Below are 19,021 nucleotides of genomic sequence, written 5' to 3'. Positions count from 1 at the left end.
ATTGCTGGTCTAAAACGTGGACTTGGGCTGGGTTTGGTGGTTCACACCAGCACTTTGGGAGGCCCAGGCAGGAGGATTGCTTGAGGCTAGCAGATTGAGACCATCCTGGGCAACATAATGAGACCCATGTCTCTATAAAAAATAAATAATTAGCTGCGTTTGGGGTGCATGCCTGAAGTCCTAGCTACTCAAGAGGCTGAGCCAGGAGGATGAGGATTGCTTTATATACATACATACACACACACACGGACTTCGTTTTGTAGAGAATGGAGAGGCATTTTTGAATAGGAGAGTGACTTAGATTAAAAAGGAGGTTTTAGATGGATTAATCTGGTAACAGGTGCCCAGATTGGAAGCAGAAGTCCTGGAAGCCAAGGCCCTTGTGCAGGCAGGCAGGGATAAGATGGTGTGGGAGAGGCAGCTACAATGACTTTGGGCTCCAGACCTGAGGCAAGCTGGTATAGGTATTTGAGGATCAAAAAGAGAGTATTTAGCCCTCGGAGCAGGCTGCAGGGGCGGCCTGTGCAGCAGTGGCCCAGATCAAGTCTCAGGACCTTCGCGGTAAGAAGGAGGAGCTGCTCAAACAGCTAGACGACCTGAAGGTGGAGCAGTCCCAGCCGCGCGTCGCCACCAACCCTCCAAGCTCTCTAAGATCGTGTCATCCGCAATTCCATTGCCCGTGTTCTTACCGTAATTAACCAGACTCAACACAAAGAAAACTTCAGGAAATTCTACAAGGGCAAGAAGTACAAGCCCCTGGACCTGCGGCCTGAGAAGACATGTGCCATGCGCCACTGGCCCAGCAAGCACGAGGAGAACCGGAATACCAAGAAGCAGCCGCGGAAGGAGTGGCTGTACCCACTGCGTAAGTACACAGTCAAGGCCTGAACGTCACATTGTCAAAAAAAGAGAACTGACTGAGGAAAACAAAAGAAAAGTGTGTATTTAATATGCAATTCTGTATTCATTCAACAAATATTTATTGAAGGCAAACAATGCAGAACTCATAACCCCCTGATGATGGATTCATCATGTGGTTCTCATGCAGGAGCAAAACACACAGCATATGCCTTTCATGTGCAGCCTAAATCCCATTGCAGTGAGCCATGTTACGGGGCAGTTTCTGGCTGTACCAAAACAGAAGCTGCTTTCTCTGGGCCTCCCCGTGTAGCAGGGTTCCTTCACTTTTAATGAAAATGTCTGATTATGTGTCTTCATTGACTACAAAGAGATCAGACCAGTGGAACTGAAGATGGCTTTGATGTTCTACGATGAAGTCAGATTTATTCATCATAGCCCTGTGTGTCTTTCTACCTCAAAACACCGAGTTACCGCTGAAATCCAAATAAACTTATCAAAGTGCCATAGCACGAGATCCAGCTGTGCCTCCATCACTGCCCTTCTTTCCTTGTGTTCAGAACTTCTACTTTCTATTTCGCTTTTGGCTTCACAGTTTGAGACTGGGAAAAGGCGTATTATTCCAAAAAAACAGATGGTTGAGCCTTAGAAAGCTGCTGAATTTCTGCAGAGATGATCGGTATAGCACTTAGCACATTATTGGTGCTCAAGAAAGTTAAAACAGATTTTAAATAGACAGACTTTGCTGTTATTGAGGTATCCTAAGGGAGCTTTTAAATCCCCAGTGTTACCAAAATGACCAGCCATCCTTGGAAAAACTAAAGCAGTCTGGAATAGGCTTTCCTTCTATATTTTCCACCCAAAGATGACTCTTTAACTCCTCTCCACTCCCCAAAAGTTAAATGCCTGGAACATAGACAAGATGACAACCTTCTAATGCCAGGCTAGCATTTTTCACTTTAGTACAGCACAGAAACATGTAGTGCCTCCCTCTAAGTCCTGGGAAGTTCTTCATATGCTCATTTTACAGGGTAACTGAAGCACAGAGGTTGCCTGCCTACTACCCAGTTCTTTTGGTAATGGAATGTCTTTTTCCTCTGCGTGCTGCCTGTGGACTCAGAGCAGTTCTGCTCCTTGTCAGATTTATTTGGCACATGTAGCACAGACCACACAAGTGGCCCCTGTCAACTCTGATAGAAAGGGGGAGCTCAACACCCTTTTATGAACATTCTCCTTTAAACCTGTCAGGCTCTAAAATTAGGCAGGAGTTGCTATCACCAGACATTCTTCTGTGTGAAGGGGCTGCCCTTTGCAGCCTACCTTTCATCTTTCATAGATGAGCACATCCCATGACTGGCGATAGTGGGAGTCCTGGCATTTGCCTCAGATAGCACAGTATCTGAACTGGATCAAATGTGTTACTGAAGATTGTTTTCAGGAACCTAACTGATTGCACATTCGCGTGTCTTAACACAATTGATTTTATTACTCAATGTGTGCATCCCAAGGAGAATAATTTCAAGAGAGATAGGTGATCTTTGCACAACTAAGGTCATTCATTTGAAGGAACAGTAATGTGCCATTTTGTCATACTTCTCTTTTTTCTTTAAAGGAAGATATTCTTTTTTTTTGAAACCAGATTTGCATGTTAAGGCAGCTAGATGTGTATTTAGTGATTGCCATCTTGTGCTAAAACATGCTTCCAGAGTTAAACTGCTTTATCATTGGTGATGCCTCTGGAAAGTTGTGCTTGACAACAGAGATGGGATTTCTGAAACTTTATACTTATGTACTTTATATAAATGTACATCATTTCTTCTTTTTTTGTAATAAAAAACATTCAGCTCAAGGATCTGTGAGTTCTTATCTGTTAAACAATTATTCTTAGAATATGGTTTTAAATGTGCAAAATCAGAAGCTGCTTTAAATTTAATTGATTACTTAAAAAGTTGGGATAGCTTTATGATTCGCTCAAGCGTTTTTTTCATTTGTGAAATGAATGGTGTCTGTTAAGCCTTAAAAAAATACTATTGAAATGGAATTTTTTTAGTAGAATGGCCATGGAAAGATGTAGTGGGATTTTTATTGCTTTAATAATCTGTCTTCAAGATGGTAACACTAATGACTGTGTGGAAAAGGATCATCTTTCTAAGCTGACTCATTTTGCTAAAATAGTAACAGCAGCCACTCTTGTATCTGGAATATCGCTTTTTAAATGCTTGAATGAGTCTCCTTTTTAAGAAAATAACGAAAACAGTCTGGGTGCGGTGGCTCACGTCTGTAATCCCACCACTTTGGGAGGTTGAGGTGGACAGATCACTGAAGGTCAAGAGATCGAGACCAGCCTGGCCAACATGGTGAAACCCTGTCTCTACTAAAAATACCAAAATTACCCGGGCGTGGTGGTGCGCACCTGTATTCTCAACTGCTCAGGAGGCTGAGGCAGGAGAATCGCTTGAACCTAGGAGGCAGAGGCTGCAGGGAGCTAAGATCGTGCCACTTCACTCCAGCCTGGGCAACAGAGCAAGATTCCGTCTCAAAAAAAAAAAAGCAAATAGCATTTCTGGCAGAATGATATTTGTCCCCTGGATTCCCTAGAGATGGGTGGTCATTGTCTTGGGGAAGAAAGAAATGAATGTGTTAAATCTATGCCAAAGGCTCTAACACTTTCAACATTTTGCATAATTGCACCCAATAAAGATATTTACAAGGAAGTAATAACTTGAAGTTAATTACTTTGTGATGTAGTAGGAAAAAAACACTGAACCAGGGACTTGAGAGACCTTGGTAGTAACTTGCCATAAGCTGGCAGTGTTGTCTTGTCAGGTATCTTTTTTTTTTTTTTTTTTTAAAGACAGAGTCTGGCTGTGTTGCCCAGGCTGGAGTGCAATGATGCAATCTCGGCTCACCGCAACTTCTGCCTCCTGGGTTCAAGAGATTCTCATGCCTCAGCCTCCTGAATAGCTGGGGCTACAGGTGCCCTCCACCATAACTGGCTAAGTTCTGTATTTTTAGCAGACACTGGGTTTTGCCATGATGGCCAGGCTGGTTTTGAACTCCTGTCCTCAAGTGATCTGCCCGCCTTGGCCTCCCAAAGTTCTGGGATTGCAAGCATGAGTCACCACACCCAACCCTTGGCAGGTATCTTTATCTTCTTGACTCTTATTTTGTCATTTGTAAAATAAGAGAGGACTGCTAGCTGGATGAAAGCCCGGAGTGACAACCTCTCCTTATATCTGAAACTAAAATTTTAAAGTCCCAGAATTTACTGTTATTATTGTATATCCTCAGGGCTGAGAAAGAACTGACACCAGCTTTGTTTACCAGGTGGTACAGTCTTGTGACTGCTCCGAAAATACCCTTCTCGGCCCTCTATCAAGAATCAGTGTGGGCTTCATGAAGGGTGTGGTTCCTTACAGCCTTGTGGTGCTTAATGTTATTGGTTTGGGATGTGGAATAATATTGTTATGCTGCTGTGTGTCTCCACAATGAAGAGTTCAAGTTTTTTGGTTTTTTTTTTTTTTTTTTTTGAAGGAGAATTTTTATTAAGTACAGAAACTCAGCAGTATATATTTAACACAGTTTAGTGGCAAGTTCTTTGACCTCTGCCTTTTACCACTTGGCAATGTAAGCTGCAGATTTATGATCCCAGACATTGCCTCCCGAGTGACAGTGATCTCAGCATACCCATCATTGTAACTGGTCCTGGTAGTTTCGACCAGCTTAGCCAGAGCTCCTTTGTCTTCCCAGTTAACCTGTATGCAGGCAACACTGGTGCCGGTCTCCCTGTGGACTAGACGTCCCAGTCTGGCCGTTCCTGTATGACATAGTAGGGAACCCCCTCTCATGAGACAGGGCAGATGGCAAGACAGCCTGCTGGAAAGGATCCATGTTGTGTGCAGTCACCACCAGTTGAGCCACCTTATTCTCCCACAAGGTAGTGACAGTGTTAACCGCTGCTCCAAGGACAGGTGGTCTCCAGTGGGGACCTCCCCTTTGCCGGCAGCTTTCTTCTCAGCCCAGGCCAGCAGCCATCGCTTCTTCTCTTGCTCTGTCTCTGGTCAGTACCTGTGGGCCAGCCTAGGCAGCTGAGTGCTGTTTTGCTGCCCAAGGCCTGGACGAACTGGTTCCTCATGAAGGAACTTTCAGCCATGTTTAGAGGACAGCCCTTTGTCACCGCAGCTGGATGTAGTGGGGCCGCTTGACAAAGGTGAGGTCTCTTGGGGTTGGATGTCCTGCAAGTGCCAACATTCTTGGGTCTCTCTCAGGTGATTCATCACCTTGGCTGCCTGCTTCTTCACAACAGGGCCTGAGGCCACCGTCTCCAGCTGCCCAAGATACCAACAGAGTCTAACGTTTAAAGATGAAGAAAATGAAATTAAGGAAAGCAGCTTTCTTAATTTACTGTGTAACTTTGGTCAGCCGCTGGCTGGCTCACTAATGCTTAGAACTAACTGTGGTTTTGAATCACTGTTGTAATGTTTGGTTTTATTTTCTGTGTCCCTCATGAAGGCTTCATATCAATATACTCCAAGATAGTCCCACTTATGAGATCTTACCGGTGCTTCCAAAGACAATCTATCTGTTCATTGTGTATTCTTTGGTGGTGCTTGTAGTCTGTTAAGGTGAAAGGGGGTGCCAGGTCCAGGCTCCTTGTTGAACTAGATCTATTGTACAACCCATTTACTCTGCTGTTGACAAGAAGAAGGAAGACAGGGCCCTCTCTGCCTCACATGATGAGCTGTTAGCCCTGGAAGACAGACAGACTTTTCCTATTACTCAAGTGGGCATCTGTTAGATCCCATGTGAGCACTTTGTCTTCCTGTCCATTGAGGGTCTCATAAAAGCTTTGGCATCCCACTACAGAACTGTGTGCACAGTGGACACTCAGAAAGAATGGAGATGTATTATCAGCTCTCTCATTGGTTACAGTATGGGAAAAAGGAAAAGGAAGTAATTTTGTTTACCTTGAACCTGAGCACTGTGGTAGCAATAAACTACCAAGTAAAGAAACAACACATGCATTTAAGCTTTGGCAACTGTTTACTTATCAAGCACTAATGGCTCTTATATATATGTATAAATGACATTTTATATGTTACTAATAATAGTTTAAGGTTCTAATATTCCTACCACAACTCCACTGTAGCCGATGAGAGGAGTCAGGGAGACTGGTTGGTTGGTTGGTCATGATGCTAGTGAAGTAGAGAGCTCTGAGGTGGTTTGCCAATATAAATGACAGAGAAGACACTTGCTTGTGAAACCAAATGACCAAGTGGGTGCCTGAGTGTAGGGGCCTTGGCACAAGATGATCCTGAGGGTTGAAAATAGGGTGGCTGAGAAGAAAGTGTTGCTATTAGCCCAAGTAAGAGGCCCCTGGAGGAGCATGTATCTGGGCACATTGATTTGGAGATGTGGACAGGCCATCTACCACATGAGATCATGAACCCCCGTAGCCTAGGCAACTTGACGGGCTTCTTAACCAGCCCCTCACAGGTGACTTCCAGGAAACACAACGTCTGGCTATGGCCCTGCAGATGTGGACATGGAGGTCCTTTGCATAGAGCAGATTGTTGGAGCTCTCTGAGATGGCAAAGAGGGAATTTGAAAAGAGAAAAGAGACAGCCAAGTATAGAAAATTGTAAAACAGGAGGAAGAGGAGGTAATAATGGATCAATTAGGAAGGTAGAAAAAGATTTCAAGGAATGTAAAAGAACCAGAGAAATACTCCACCCAGGAAGCCAAAGAAGCATTTGCCATATAGGGATTGAAAGGGATGAGGCCTGGAAAGGAACCATTCAATAATGTCATTTCTGAACAATGAGAGAAAGAGAAAGAACAGATTCTCCAATAAATGGTGTCTAATAGTTGGCCATTTGGGAAAAAGTAGATCCCAGACCATATGTAAACATAACATATAAATGTAAAAAATCAAGATGAAATTATAGACAAATTTTTATAACTTGGGGTCGAGAATGTTTTATAAGCTAGGAAGCTAAAAGGGAAAAACAGATATTTGGGTATGTAAATATTAACACCTTTTTGCATCTCAAGACACCACAGAGAAAGTTAAAAAAAAAAAAACAACTGGTGGTGTACTGGGACAAAATATAAACAAAGCATGAAAAAAGGTTACTACCCTTTAGTGTAAGAAAAATTTCTGTAACCAGAAAGGAGAAGTAACAGAATAAAAGAGCAGGTATACTTTGTTCTCCAAGGACAAAATATAAAATGACAATGAAAATGTTTGCTAATAAAAAAATACAATAAGGAAATGGCAGTGTTTGCCTGTCAGACTAGTAAAAATTAAAATCCATTTTAACATCCACTACTGATGAGGTGTGGACACTTAGGCAGACATTGTCACTGGGCACCTAAGTTGTTCAGTCCTCTTTGAGAATATTTGGTCCAGATTTATTGAATTTTTGAGTGTATGTATACTTTGATTTAGCAGTCTCATGTCTAAGAATATATCATATAGAAATCATACCATGAGAATACCAGATTTATCTAAAAGGGGTTTATTGCATCATTAACAATCACAGAACATAAAGAATAACCTAAATATCAGTGAGAAAATGGTTTAATGTATGTGCATCCATAGAATGAAATATTAGGCAGCCATTTTTAAAAAGAGGTAAATCTGGGTGTTTTACTCTGAAAAGAATTCCATGATAAATTGCTATGTGAAGAGGGAGAATGAATCATAGCCCAATATTAGCCTGATCCCATTTATCACTATATAATAATAACCCCTGTGTGTATTTGAACATGTAAATAGGTATGTCTCTATACACCCATGAAAATGTTGGGAAGGACATATACCAACAGGGTAGAGGCAGGGATGGAGAGGCAACGAGAAAGACAGAAACGTTCATTGATGACCTATGAAAGAGAAGGGATGGGGATGGGAATCAGTGGGATGGGAAAGTGGTGAGCTGTGAGTATGGGGTACTCGGGATTAATGATTAGGAAGATGGAGATGTAGCTTAAGAGGCAGACAGGGTGATACATAAGGTTTTGTTGGCTAGGATAGGAGAAATTTGAGTCTAGCTGTATGCCGAAGGGAAAAAATACAAAAAAACAAAAACTAATAATTGAAAGAGCACAGTAGTAGTGGAAGCAGTGAGAAATGGAATCAAGACAGGGCGATCCTCCTTTCTCTGGGGTTGCAGAGACTGAATGAAGTTAGCAGAAACCTTACCAGGAGCTACAAGCAGATGGACCCTATGAGGGATAGGCAAGGCCAGAGGCAGAGAGTAGGGATGCAAATGGTGCTGTCAGAAATGGAAAAAAAAAAAAAAAAACAAGAAAAAAAAAAAAAAAGGAAGACATTGGAAACTACTCTTGAATTGATTTAAGTGGGGAAAGATGGAAGACATTGAGGAAGGAAAAGACGTAAGACGTAAGTTCAGAGCCAGCTGAGATCAAGTATTCATTTGTAATGAAGCAAGTTGCCATTTCCTGAGTGTCCAGCAGCCCAGGGGAGGAGAAGGAATCCCGTGGGTTTGGGTCAGAATTAGAGGAGTTCCAGACTTAGTGACATTTAAAGAGCTGCCCAGGGGTCCCAAGCTGGGCCAGGAAAGCCCAAGCGATGCTGACAGCCTGAGAGAATATAAAGAACTGAATGTCTTCATAAGAGTTTTTTAAAAAATAAAGGCAGATACCCCAGGGGTAAGGAAATGACAGAAGTGGCAAAAGAGCAAGTTGGAGCCACAAGGGGGGTTGTCCTAGTTCCTTGCAGAAGAAATTCAGGCTCTAAGGGCCAAGGTGTAACCAAGGTGATGGGTGAGTATCGTGCTATTGGTTTGTCTCAGGAGACTCTTAAGTCCCATGAGGGCAGGAATTATGCATCTCGCCTTCTTTACATCAGGGCTGAGTGCAGTCCCTGGCACATAAGAGACACACAGCAAACATTGGAGGGAACCAGCAGCTAGGGTAGGGTGGAAACTAAGGTCTTGGTGTTGAGGCATTCAGGCATCTCTAAGGTGAGGATGCTGGGCAGGCTTCACTGTTAGTCACTGAAGGAAATCACAGGAGACCCAGATAAAGAGAAGTATAGAGACTTGTATTAAAATGATCAAGAATTCTGGGAAAACTTCTGGTTTTAGTTGATATTAATTTGTGTCCCTTACAAAAAAACAGTTCATATAAAAAGCCCTCAAGAACCAGGTAGACCTTTTAGGTTTGTTAGTTTTCATTGACATAATTTATAGTGACCCATTTATATTTCTCCAAGTCGCAATTCCCTAACAAGATGGCTCCTCATAGCCGAGGGAAGGATGAAAGCTACATACACTCGCTCTTTGTCCTGGAAAACCTGGGATTTGCAAGTGAATTTCATAATCAAATCTAGATCAAATGTTTCCAGTCAAGCTGGTGCCCACTAGCAAATGACAGACTCTCCTACTGATTAAAAAAAAAAAAAAAAAAAAAAAAAAAAAAGTTCCCAGTCTCTTCACATACTCCTTTCTTCATGGGTTTTTTTCTTTTTTTTTTTTTTTTTTTGAGACAGAGTTTCACTTAGGCTGGAGTGCAATGGCCAGATCTCTGCTCACCGCAACCCCCACCTCCCGGATTCAGGCAATTCTCCTGCCTCAGTCTCCTGAAGTAGCTGGGATTACAGGTGCCCACCACCACGCCCAGCTAATTTTTTTGTATTTTTAGTTGAGATGGTGTTTCCCCATGTTGGCCGGCTTGGTCTTGAACTCCTGACCTCAGGTGATGCTCCTGCCTTATCCTCCCGAAGTGCGGGGATTACAGGTGTGAGCCACCCCGCCCGGCCTTTTCTTCATGTTTTGTTGTTATGGTTTTTTTTGGAGACAGAGCCTCACTCTGTCACCCAGGCTGGAGTGCAGTGGCACCATCTCAGCTCACTGCAACCTCCGCCTCCCGGGTTCAAGCTATTCTTCTGCCTCAGCCTCCTGAGTAGCTGAGATTACAGGCACGCGCCACCACACCCAGCTAATGTTTGTGTTTTTAGTAGGGACAGCGTTTTGCCATGTCATGTTGTCTAGGCTGGTCTCGCTGGGGGTAGTTGGACAGAATTTGATTTTTTGAACTTCAGGTTTTATCGTGAGATTTCAGCAGTTCAGTCACATATGCAAGCTCCACTTCTAATTCTCGTTCTCTTGCTATTTCCACCACATAATGCAGTGACTTCCTCCATTGAAATCTTGAACCCTTCGGAATCATCCGTGAGCGTTACAATCACTTCTTTCAAACTCCTATTAATGCGGATATTCTGACTTCCTCCCTTGAATCATGAATGTTCTTCATGGTGTCTAGAATGGTAAATCCTTTCTAGAAGGTTTTCAATTTACTTTACCCAGATCCATCAGAGGAATGTATGTCAACTATAGCCTTATTTGCTTTATTGTGGTTGTCTGGAACCAAAAACTCAGTATATCTGCGAGGTATGCCTGTATGTTTATTTCAAGACTAAAATACAGAAACTTCCTGTAAGGAGTTTTCTTGCCCACAGTGAAGTCATCTTCACAGTGTTCTTTCATGTTGGACTGCATTCAAAATATTGTTTTTAACATTAGAACCACACCAACTTAAAGCTTGGATATATTTCTGCAACTATGGGGATAACGGGAACTTTGTGCTTTCAGTGGCATTCTCCAAGGATGCCTTTGTCCTGGAGTCAGATAAGTGAGTTGCAGGCTGGCTTTCAGGTACTAGAAATCTTACAGGTGGTAGCAAGAAAAGTGAGATGGGAGGAGGAAGTTGAATTGTCATGAAGCATCAAGAGATAGAGCACTTTGGGAATGATGGAGGGTCTGAGAGTCAGTTAGCCGGGATGAAGAGTGTATCAGTTCAGCTGGCTGCATGAAGACCAAGGTACATGAGAAGGGGTCAGCCTGCGGAGAATTGAGCTGCACCTGGATTTGAAACTAGATGAGAAGCTGAGGGTAGTTGGAGGGAATTTGAGTTTTTGAACAGATGATTCAGTGAAGGTAGCCTCATGTGAGATGGTTTGCTCGCTCGCTCATTGATGCTGTTGCCTCTGTGGGTATAGTGCTCTGAATTCTAACTCTTGAGTTGAAGGCTATGTATTTTAGCTCACTAATCCCAGCCAGTCCCTTGGAACTTGTTCCTCTTACTCCGTGTTTACTTGTACCTACCCACACAGTTACATTCTATTGGTGGCTGCTAACTGGCACTAAATAACTTTAAATAAAACTGTATTCCCTCTGATAATTTTGAACTCTGAAGAGTATTCTCCATGATTCCTCAGATGCCAAATTTAAATGTATCTCTCAGTATTTCTCTGTAGAGTCCGAAACAAATGCTTTTTATATTACTGTTTCTTGGCAGGTTTCAGAAAACTACCAGATTGCAGGCATTTATCACGGTCCTCTAACTCCTATCTCTAAATCTGCATCCCTGCCCATTCTCCCCCTCCACACACCTCCCCCACCCCCCATGGTTATTTCTATGGACTTTGTGGCAACTTTGCGCAACAGAACTGCTACCTTAAAAAGTTATGGATAAAATATGGCTCCAGGTCACATGAAGTGTAAAGGCTTATGCCCATGACTGGAACATAAGGTCAACAAGATGATTCCAAACTGGGGCACTTTCCAGGGGTTGTTTGGGGGTAAAATCACCATGTTTACACAAAGAGAAAGCTATTCACAGCTTTCCTTTCGGGAAAAAAAGCATTATCAGCTTTTTGTGGCTTATTTATTCTATGGCTTATCAGTTGACTAACTTTTAATGTTCCCTTCCTTATGCCTTTTTTTTTAAATCCTTTATCCAAAAGGATATGGAGATGTTGACTTTGGACTTGCCAGAGGTAGCCCAGATTCAAGAAGGTTTTATGAACCTTAATTATCAATAGTGGAGAGAAGGGTCTTTGTTTAACCAGGAATAATAGGATTTCTATGTTTTTCCTCATCAACTTTCTAAGCTAATAAGTTTTGTTGCTGCTAGCATTTGTTTAGTAGTTCAGCATAGAAAAATGACGTCGAGCATCTTAACATTTAGAGAGGAAGTTGAATATGAAATTTGTTTTCTGGAATATAAGCCTCACTAGATTGAGTTGCTTGGCAGGATGGCAAATCTGCCCCTCCCAGCACTGAGAGGGATGAGAAGGAGCAGAGAATGGAAAGCCTGTTTTCTATGTGCCTCAGGAAGGCCTGGAGAGGTGGGCACAACGGCCACATGTGGGGATGCAGAATTGAGGCTGGGAGAGGATAAATGATATGTGAAGGGCATCCTGCAAGACAGTTGTGGAATAAGAATTCCTAATGCAGGTCTCCCTGTTTTCAAATGCAGGCTCTTTAAACTGCTCTACATTCTCTCCATAAAAACTGAAAGATGCTTCACCAAATAGCCCTTTAGAGGAGCTAGGTTTTCATTGTGCTACTGTACATCATAAAGAGAGAATTTACTATCTTTCCCATTTAAAGGCATGCAGTATTTACTAAGTAATGCTAAATCTTATATTCTGCTTTCTTATGTTCTAGATTTTCTACCCTAGCAAGGATGGTACGAAGATTCCAATGTTCATTGTGCATAAAAAAGGCATAAAATTGGATGGCTCTCATCCCGCTTTCTTATATGGCTATGGCGGCTTCAACATATCCATCACACCCAACTACAGGTGAGCTCAGAACACACTCAGAGTGCTAGTCTTTGATCTTTTCCATATAGTGGAAACAAACCAGAGTGCTCTACTAAATCAACTTTCTAAAATACATTACTGGCCAGGCGTGGTGGTTCACACCTATAATGGGAGGCTAAGGCGGGCTGATCACCTGAGGTCAGGAGTTCAAGACCAGCCGGGCCAACGTAGTGAAACCCCGTATCTACTAAAAATATCAAAAATATTAGCTGGACGTGGTGGTGGATGCCTGTAATCCCAGCTACTCGGGAGGCTGAGGCAGGAGAATAATCACTTGAACCCAGGAGGCAGAGGTTGCAGTGAGCCAAGATCACACCACTGCACTCCAGCCTGGGCAACAAGAACGAAACTCTATCTCAAATAAAATACAGTTCTGCAAAATTCTTGCTGCTTGTTTTCATAGATGGGCAGGATTATGTGTTAATTATCTGAATTTTTGACCAGGAATTGAAGAATCATTTATAAGCTAATTTTGAAAAACAACCAAAAATGTCCTCAGTGTAATAGGTTGTTTGGGAACTGGATGGGGAGGCTGTGGCTGCATGACTACAGAAGATTAGTATTAATCGAGGTCTTAAAGGAAGCTCCTTTCTTCAGTGTTTGTCATTTGCTGCCACCACACTACCTTCAGTATTCTCTTCAGAGGGAATGATTTCTTAGCTGATGATATTTTTCACCAGCAGAGTCTTAAAATAGACTGTCTTAACGTTCAGCCATAAATGTTTTCTGTGTACTCTGTTACATCATCTATTTTAGACTGTTGTGTGCTGTTTCTGTGATTATTTCCCAGATAACTACGTTCAGGGAGAAAATTCTACATTTATGTTTGCGATTGTTGGTATAAATATCTTCTGTTATTTGCAAACTTGATTTTAATATCCCATTGCTAGTATAAAATGGAATTTGCTTTGAGCACTTTTAATAAAAACAAGGAGGTTCCCACCAGCAAGACTAGCTTTGAGCCAACTTCTAAATAGAACCCCATATGAAATCTGATTCACAGATTCATCCAGGATCTTTTCTGTTTGGGAAGAGATTCATGGACTGGTGACTACCAGGACATAAATTCAGAATAGATTCAACCATCTGTCCCGAAGTTGAATACAAGAACACTGGTACTTTGTTTTGAGCACTCAATATCTGTAGAAGCTCATTATTTTAGATTTAATGAAGTATGAAATATGATGCCTGCCCTCAAGTGATTTATAATGAAATTGTGGACCTCAAATAACTGGCTGAAGAGTTAGCATTTATCCTTTTGTTAGCAAGGAGCTGATGGGAGGCTTTGTGTACAATCACGATGTAGAACAGTATTTTCGAAAGATATATGTGGCATCATCATATGAGCAAATGAAGGGAAACTAGTTAGAAAAGTGTCATAACGGTTGCTGTTCATTCATTCTATACTGACAGCTCCATATACCAGGCAACATTCCAGATATGGGGACTTCCCATCTCTTTCCAGTTTCCCAGGCAACAAGATTTGTTATGATTGTAATAACAAATACGTAATATTAACACATTGATATCTGTGTGTTAGTATTACATGCCATGTTATTCTCTGACATTATTAGTCTAAGAATGCAAGCCTCAGGTAGAGCAACCTTGCCCCTTGAAAAAAAATAAAAAAGACGATAGATGTTGGGGTGTATTATATTAACCTAATCCTTATATCACTCGAAGTATTAAAATGCAGGCTTCAGTTTTACCTCACAGCGATGCTCGAGTTTGGGGCAGTGAATGCGTGCTTCATCAGTGGACAATGAGTCACCTCGAGCCCCATTCCCTGAGTCCCAGCAGGTGGGCCAGGATCAAGACAACACTGATTCCCAAGTGGATCTACTGTAGCTAAAACCACTTGTCTTTGTTCATTTGGGCAACAAGCATTTATTAAGCCTGCCCCGTTGGGATTCAAGAGATGAGTCCTGGGGCCATTTTCATCCCAGAACCCAGTGCATTTAATAATAGTCTCAGGAGAGACCATCAGAGATGCATGAAAATCTTGAAGAGAGGACCAAGTGATCAAACATCAGTTTGGCTAATAAGGTGTGGTTGGATGGCCTGATACATCTACCCTAACTCATCTGACCTTTCCTGTTCATCCTCAATACGCAGGAAATTAGCATTCAAACCATTGAGAGCCTTCAGTATATAGAAGCCCATGGTTTCCCCAGTTACTAAAAGAGTGACACAGTTCTCCGAAATAGTTCTCAAAGCACAGTTAATTTTAATTAACAGCATGTCACTCAGTACTTTTAGGGTCACCATGGAAAGAGAAGAGGGAAACAAAATCCAAATTTTCCAAAGGACTGAATGCTGTTTCCTAGAGGGTTTGTGCTGTAGTTTCTTCTGCTTATCTTTAGAAAATATTCTCCAGCCGTGATAACTCTATTCCTGATCTCCTTTACCTCTTGCACACCCTGTGTTGGCTAATTTACCATAGAAATTTCTGTAGAACTGGAAAACATGTTTAAAAATCCATGTTCCAGAAAAAGCTTTTTCTTTTTTCCAACTTAAACAGTTTAGAGAAAGTTAACTCAAAAAATGATAAAAGGGACTATTATCATGTCCTCCTGTGAGCCCAGCACCATTCATGCCTGGGCTGGCAGTGTTTTGTTTTTTTCTCTGTTTATATTATGAATTGTGTAGTGAAATATTTATCAATGTAGAAAAAGAAGACACTGAATGCTCATGAAAACATATTAGCTTTGCCTGAGCGCAGTGGTTCATGCCTGTAATGCCAGCACTTTGGGAGGCCAGAGCAGGCGGATCACTTGAGGTCAGGAATTCAAGACCAGCCTGGCCAACTTGGCAAAACCCCGTCTCTACTAAAAATACAAAAATTAGCCAGGCATGGTGTCATACACCTATAATTCCAGCTACTCAGGAGGCTGAGGCTGGAGGATCACTTGAGTCTGGAAGATGGAGGTTGCAGTGAGTCATGTTTGTGTCACTGCACTCCAGCCTGGGTGACAGAGTGAGACTCTGTCTCAAAAAATAGGTATATATATTAGCTTTGCAGTTAAGTGTTAATAGGAAGTTACGTATTTTTCACTTTAATCAAGCAATAAAAGAAATGTCAAGCTCCTATTTTGATGATATTACTCAGAGTGTTGTTGGGCATACACTTTTTTGAGATAGAGAGAGAGCATGGTCTTCACTAGGCAGTTAATGGAAGGTTAACTGTTTTTACTGCTTCTCAGTGTTTCCAGGCTTATTTTTGTGAGACACATGGGCGGTATCCTGGCAGTGGCCAACATCAGAGGAGGTGGCGAATATGGAGAGACGTGGCATAAAGGTGAGGTGTTTTCTCTACAGAAACACAAGTCTGACATAATCAAAGCTAAGGTTGTGCCCATCCTTCCTGTTTGAATGAGCTGAGGGGGTTAGAAGCAGGAAAGCTTTTTGGCTAGATGAATGAAAAACAAGGATATTATCAGACACATTTAGGCACCCACCCCCCTTAAAAACAACTCACTCTTTTCAGATTTTATTTTCTTTTGTTACAATAAATGAAGTACATATTTTTCAGAAGCATTCCCTGTTATTTTGGGGCTTAACTCATAGGTTGTGTTTTTAATTATCACTGTCAGGAGTGAATCTTGGAGAGCTTTTTGGTATTTATTCTGTCTCCTGTTAGCCTTGTTTTTATAGTTTAGCATGAGTTGACTGTCTTGAAACAGAAGTCAAGGCAGGTCATTTTCTCTTAAGAGAAAGGAGCAATCTTGGAGCTTTCTGTTCCCAGTGTGGGCATCCTCCTGCTGGATTTCTCAGATCCTCCCGGCATTGCTGAGAAATCGCATCCTCCTAGCATTGCTGCTGTGACTCTATTGTGCGTGAGTTTTAGACATAAAAACAGTGATTTTTCTTTTCTAGTTTTATTCCATCTCCATTCTCTGGCCTCCTGAAGCATGTATTGTAGCTGATTGACTAATACCTAACTTTATACCCCAGATGGTCACAATTTTTTTGAATGATCGTATTTTAAAACCACATCTCTTCCACTTCTTTCTATGTGGAGCACCTCTCACCCAGGCTTTTGTGTATCTGAAATTGAATTCATAGACTAACCAGTGGTCTGAAGAGGTTCTTCACTTGTCTTGGTCCTGTGTCTTTAGGGGAGGGAGGACACGGGAAAGCACCTTCCCCTCCACCAGCTCTGTGCTTCCCCCAATCTTGACACCAGCATGGCCCCCAGTGCTTGGGGTTGGTCAGCAGCTCTACGTGAGAGGGATCTCCTCAGTGTCAGAGACCACCCTTCAGATATCTGTGCCTCCCTTCTGTTTCCTACGCCATCCCAAACCTGAGGCTCCGGAATTTTTTTGCATCAAATCAAATCAGCAAACATGATTGGATAAACCTATAAAGAGATTCCCATAAGGACCTGTTAGGTACCGTATGCAAGAAAGGCTTAGGCCTGACCCCTGGGCATCCAACATGCACCCCAGGGGCTGACAGCAGACTTCTCAAGTGCACCTTAGTGAAAGTGAGTGCCCCTGGCTGGCCATCTGGTCCACCATTGCCAGGTATCATCCCCAGAAACTACTGACTGTGACTGTCTTTGAAACTGCAAAGAATTCATTGCATAATGTTGAGCTGATACTAGATTTTACACTAAAATCATACTGTGAAACTGATATTAAAAGATGAGTGATAAGAGGATAAAATTTCTGTATACCGTATGTGTGATTTACATCCCAAATATGTGTGCTAATTCTGAACCCCTTGACTCACCTGATTTCTTATTTAAGTTGTATGTAGTTTATGTACCATACCCCCTACTCATGGTCCCCTGATCCTGGGATCCTCTCCTGAAAGAACTGGATTCTTCTCCAGAAAACCCCTTTGGTCATCAGATGTCCACCATGCTCTGATAGGGAAGAGTAACTTTACTCCTGGTCTGCTCTCTCATTCTTTTATTAATTAGAACCAAGTTATTTTCCAGTCTTGGGACTAAGGCTAACAGTAGACTATGTTTAGACTGATTTATAAACTTCCTCAAAATTTAGGCCATGATGAAAGGACCAGAAATAGACCTTTTCCAGTTATAGCCTAGGATATAACACTGGTAAATCTGAATTCCATTCTGTTAATTGACTTTAAAATTTAATGCTCTTTTTAAAATATAGTCATATACCCAAAATACTGTTATTCCTGGTAACTAAGTAATCCTAGCTATTCTAAATTCACTGGTAATTTCTTACTGAAATCTTAACATTTGTTTTGATATGAAAAACATTTCAGTAGCACTGCTTTGTCTTTAATTAAATTTCAGCAGAAGTGGTTAATCTCAAATATCTAATTAGATCTGTGTCTGGTCTTTGTTCATTTCAAAGGCAGTGATTTCAGACATCTGTCCCTTTGAGGACATGCTTTTGACTTTTGGCCTTTACTTATAGATATTTCATGGCCCTGTAAATGTTTCTCCAAGTAATTTGTTTGGTTTAATACACTGGAATGATTTGCAGATGATAAAGCCCAGATTCTCTGGGGAAATGTTGAAGATCTTCCATTCTGGAATTGAGAAACCATAATGTGATGCTCTGCGGCAGCACTGCCTCACCACCCAATTCCTGCTGGTTCTTTCCATTAACAACCGAGAGCAAGACTGGGGAATTTCTTTCTCCCCATCCCTGACCATGTCAGACTCCTGCAGAGGTGGGGTGGGAAGCGTGCCTCTGCAGAGCACTTCCACCTCCATCTTTGCAGGGAGGGGAGGCACGAGCACTCCCACGGCCAGCTCCGACTCGGGTGCCGGGTGCAACCCAGAGGACTAAACACTGCTGCAGGTCTTGCTTTATACTTGTAAGTTCAGCTTCCCAAAATACAGGTTCCTTGTGATGCCATGCTGCTATCCTTTCATTATCATGCTTCTCTTAGAACCAACCATCTGTTCCCTTTGGGGCGTTTCCTGTTTAAGTTCTAGAGGCTTTTAGAAAAATACAGATCCACCATATGGATTAGCATTGTGGTATTGATGATATATTTCCACAGTGCATAACAGAACTTAAATTGAGGCTTTTTTTTAAATGCAGTGTTAACCCGTGGTTTTTAAGTTAATCAGTAGTTGAAACTGTGCCCTATCATTTGAATTCCCTTTAAACTGATTTTTATGTTTTGTTAATTAACTTTCTTCCACTTTGGCACATTGTAGGTGGTATCTTGGCCAACAAACAGAACTGCTTTGATGACTTTCAGTGCGCTGCTGAGTATCTGATCAAGGAAGGTTACACATCTCCCAAGAGGCTGACTATTAATGGAGGTTCAAATGGAGGCCTCTTAGTGGGTAAGTACTGGATTTTATTCATTGTACTTACTAGTTAGCCCTCTTGGGGTTTTCAGATACACCATCTGTAGGCAGCTCTTGATTTACTTTGTGGATAGGACCACAAAGTGGCATAAGGAGAGCAAAACCTATTTGTACCATTTGTATTTGGGCATCTGATAAATGACATACAAAGAGACCCTATTCTGCCTTGGGCAGGTCCTGAGATCTTGAATAAGTCCCTTAATCTCCCTTATCACTGT

The 19,021-nt window shown here is 41.9% G+C and overlaps 1 protein-coding gene across 2 annotated transcripts in view; it reads left to right on the top strand.

The window, feature by feature from the left end:
• The window catches only part of PREP (prolyl endopeptidase), a 134,005-nt gene that overhangs the window by 112,247 nt on the left and 2,737 nt on the right, over nt 1–19,021 (top strand). For both annotated transcript variants that reach the window (XM_003897963.4, XM_021937646.2), the window contains exons 11-13: nt 12,336–12,472; nt 15,697–15,791; nt 18,648–18,779. In XM_003897963.4, the coding sequence (XP_003898012.4) occupies nt 12,336–12,472; nt 15,697–15,791; nt 18,648–18,779 (364 nt within the window). The remainder of the gene's footprint in view (nt 1–12,335; nt 12,473–15,696; nt 15,792–18,647; nt 18,780–19,021) is intronic.

The sequence above is a fragment of the Papio anubis genome, chromosome 6 (assembly GCF_008728515.1).
Source record: "Papio anubis isolate 15944 chromosome 6, Panubis1.0, whole genome shotgun sequence".
In the NCBI taxonomy this organism is placed as follows: domain Eukaryota; kingdom Metazoa; phylum Chordata; class Mammalia; order Primates; family Cercopithecidae; genus Papio; species Papio anubis.
This window is presented reverse-complemented; position numbering and strand designations above follow the sequence as displayed.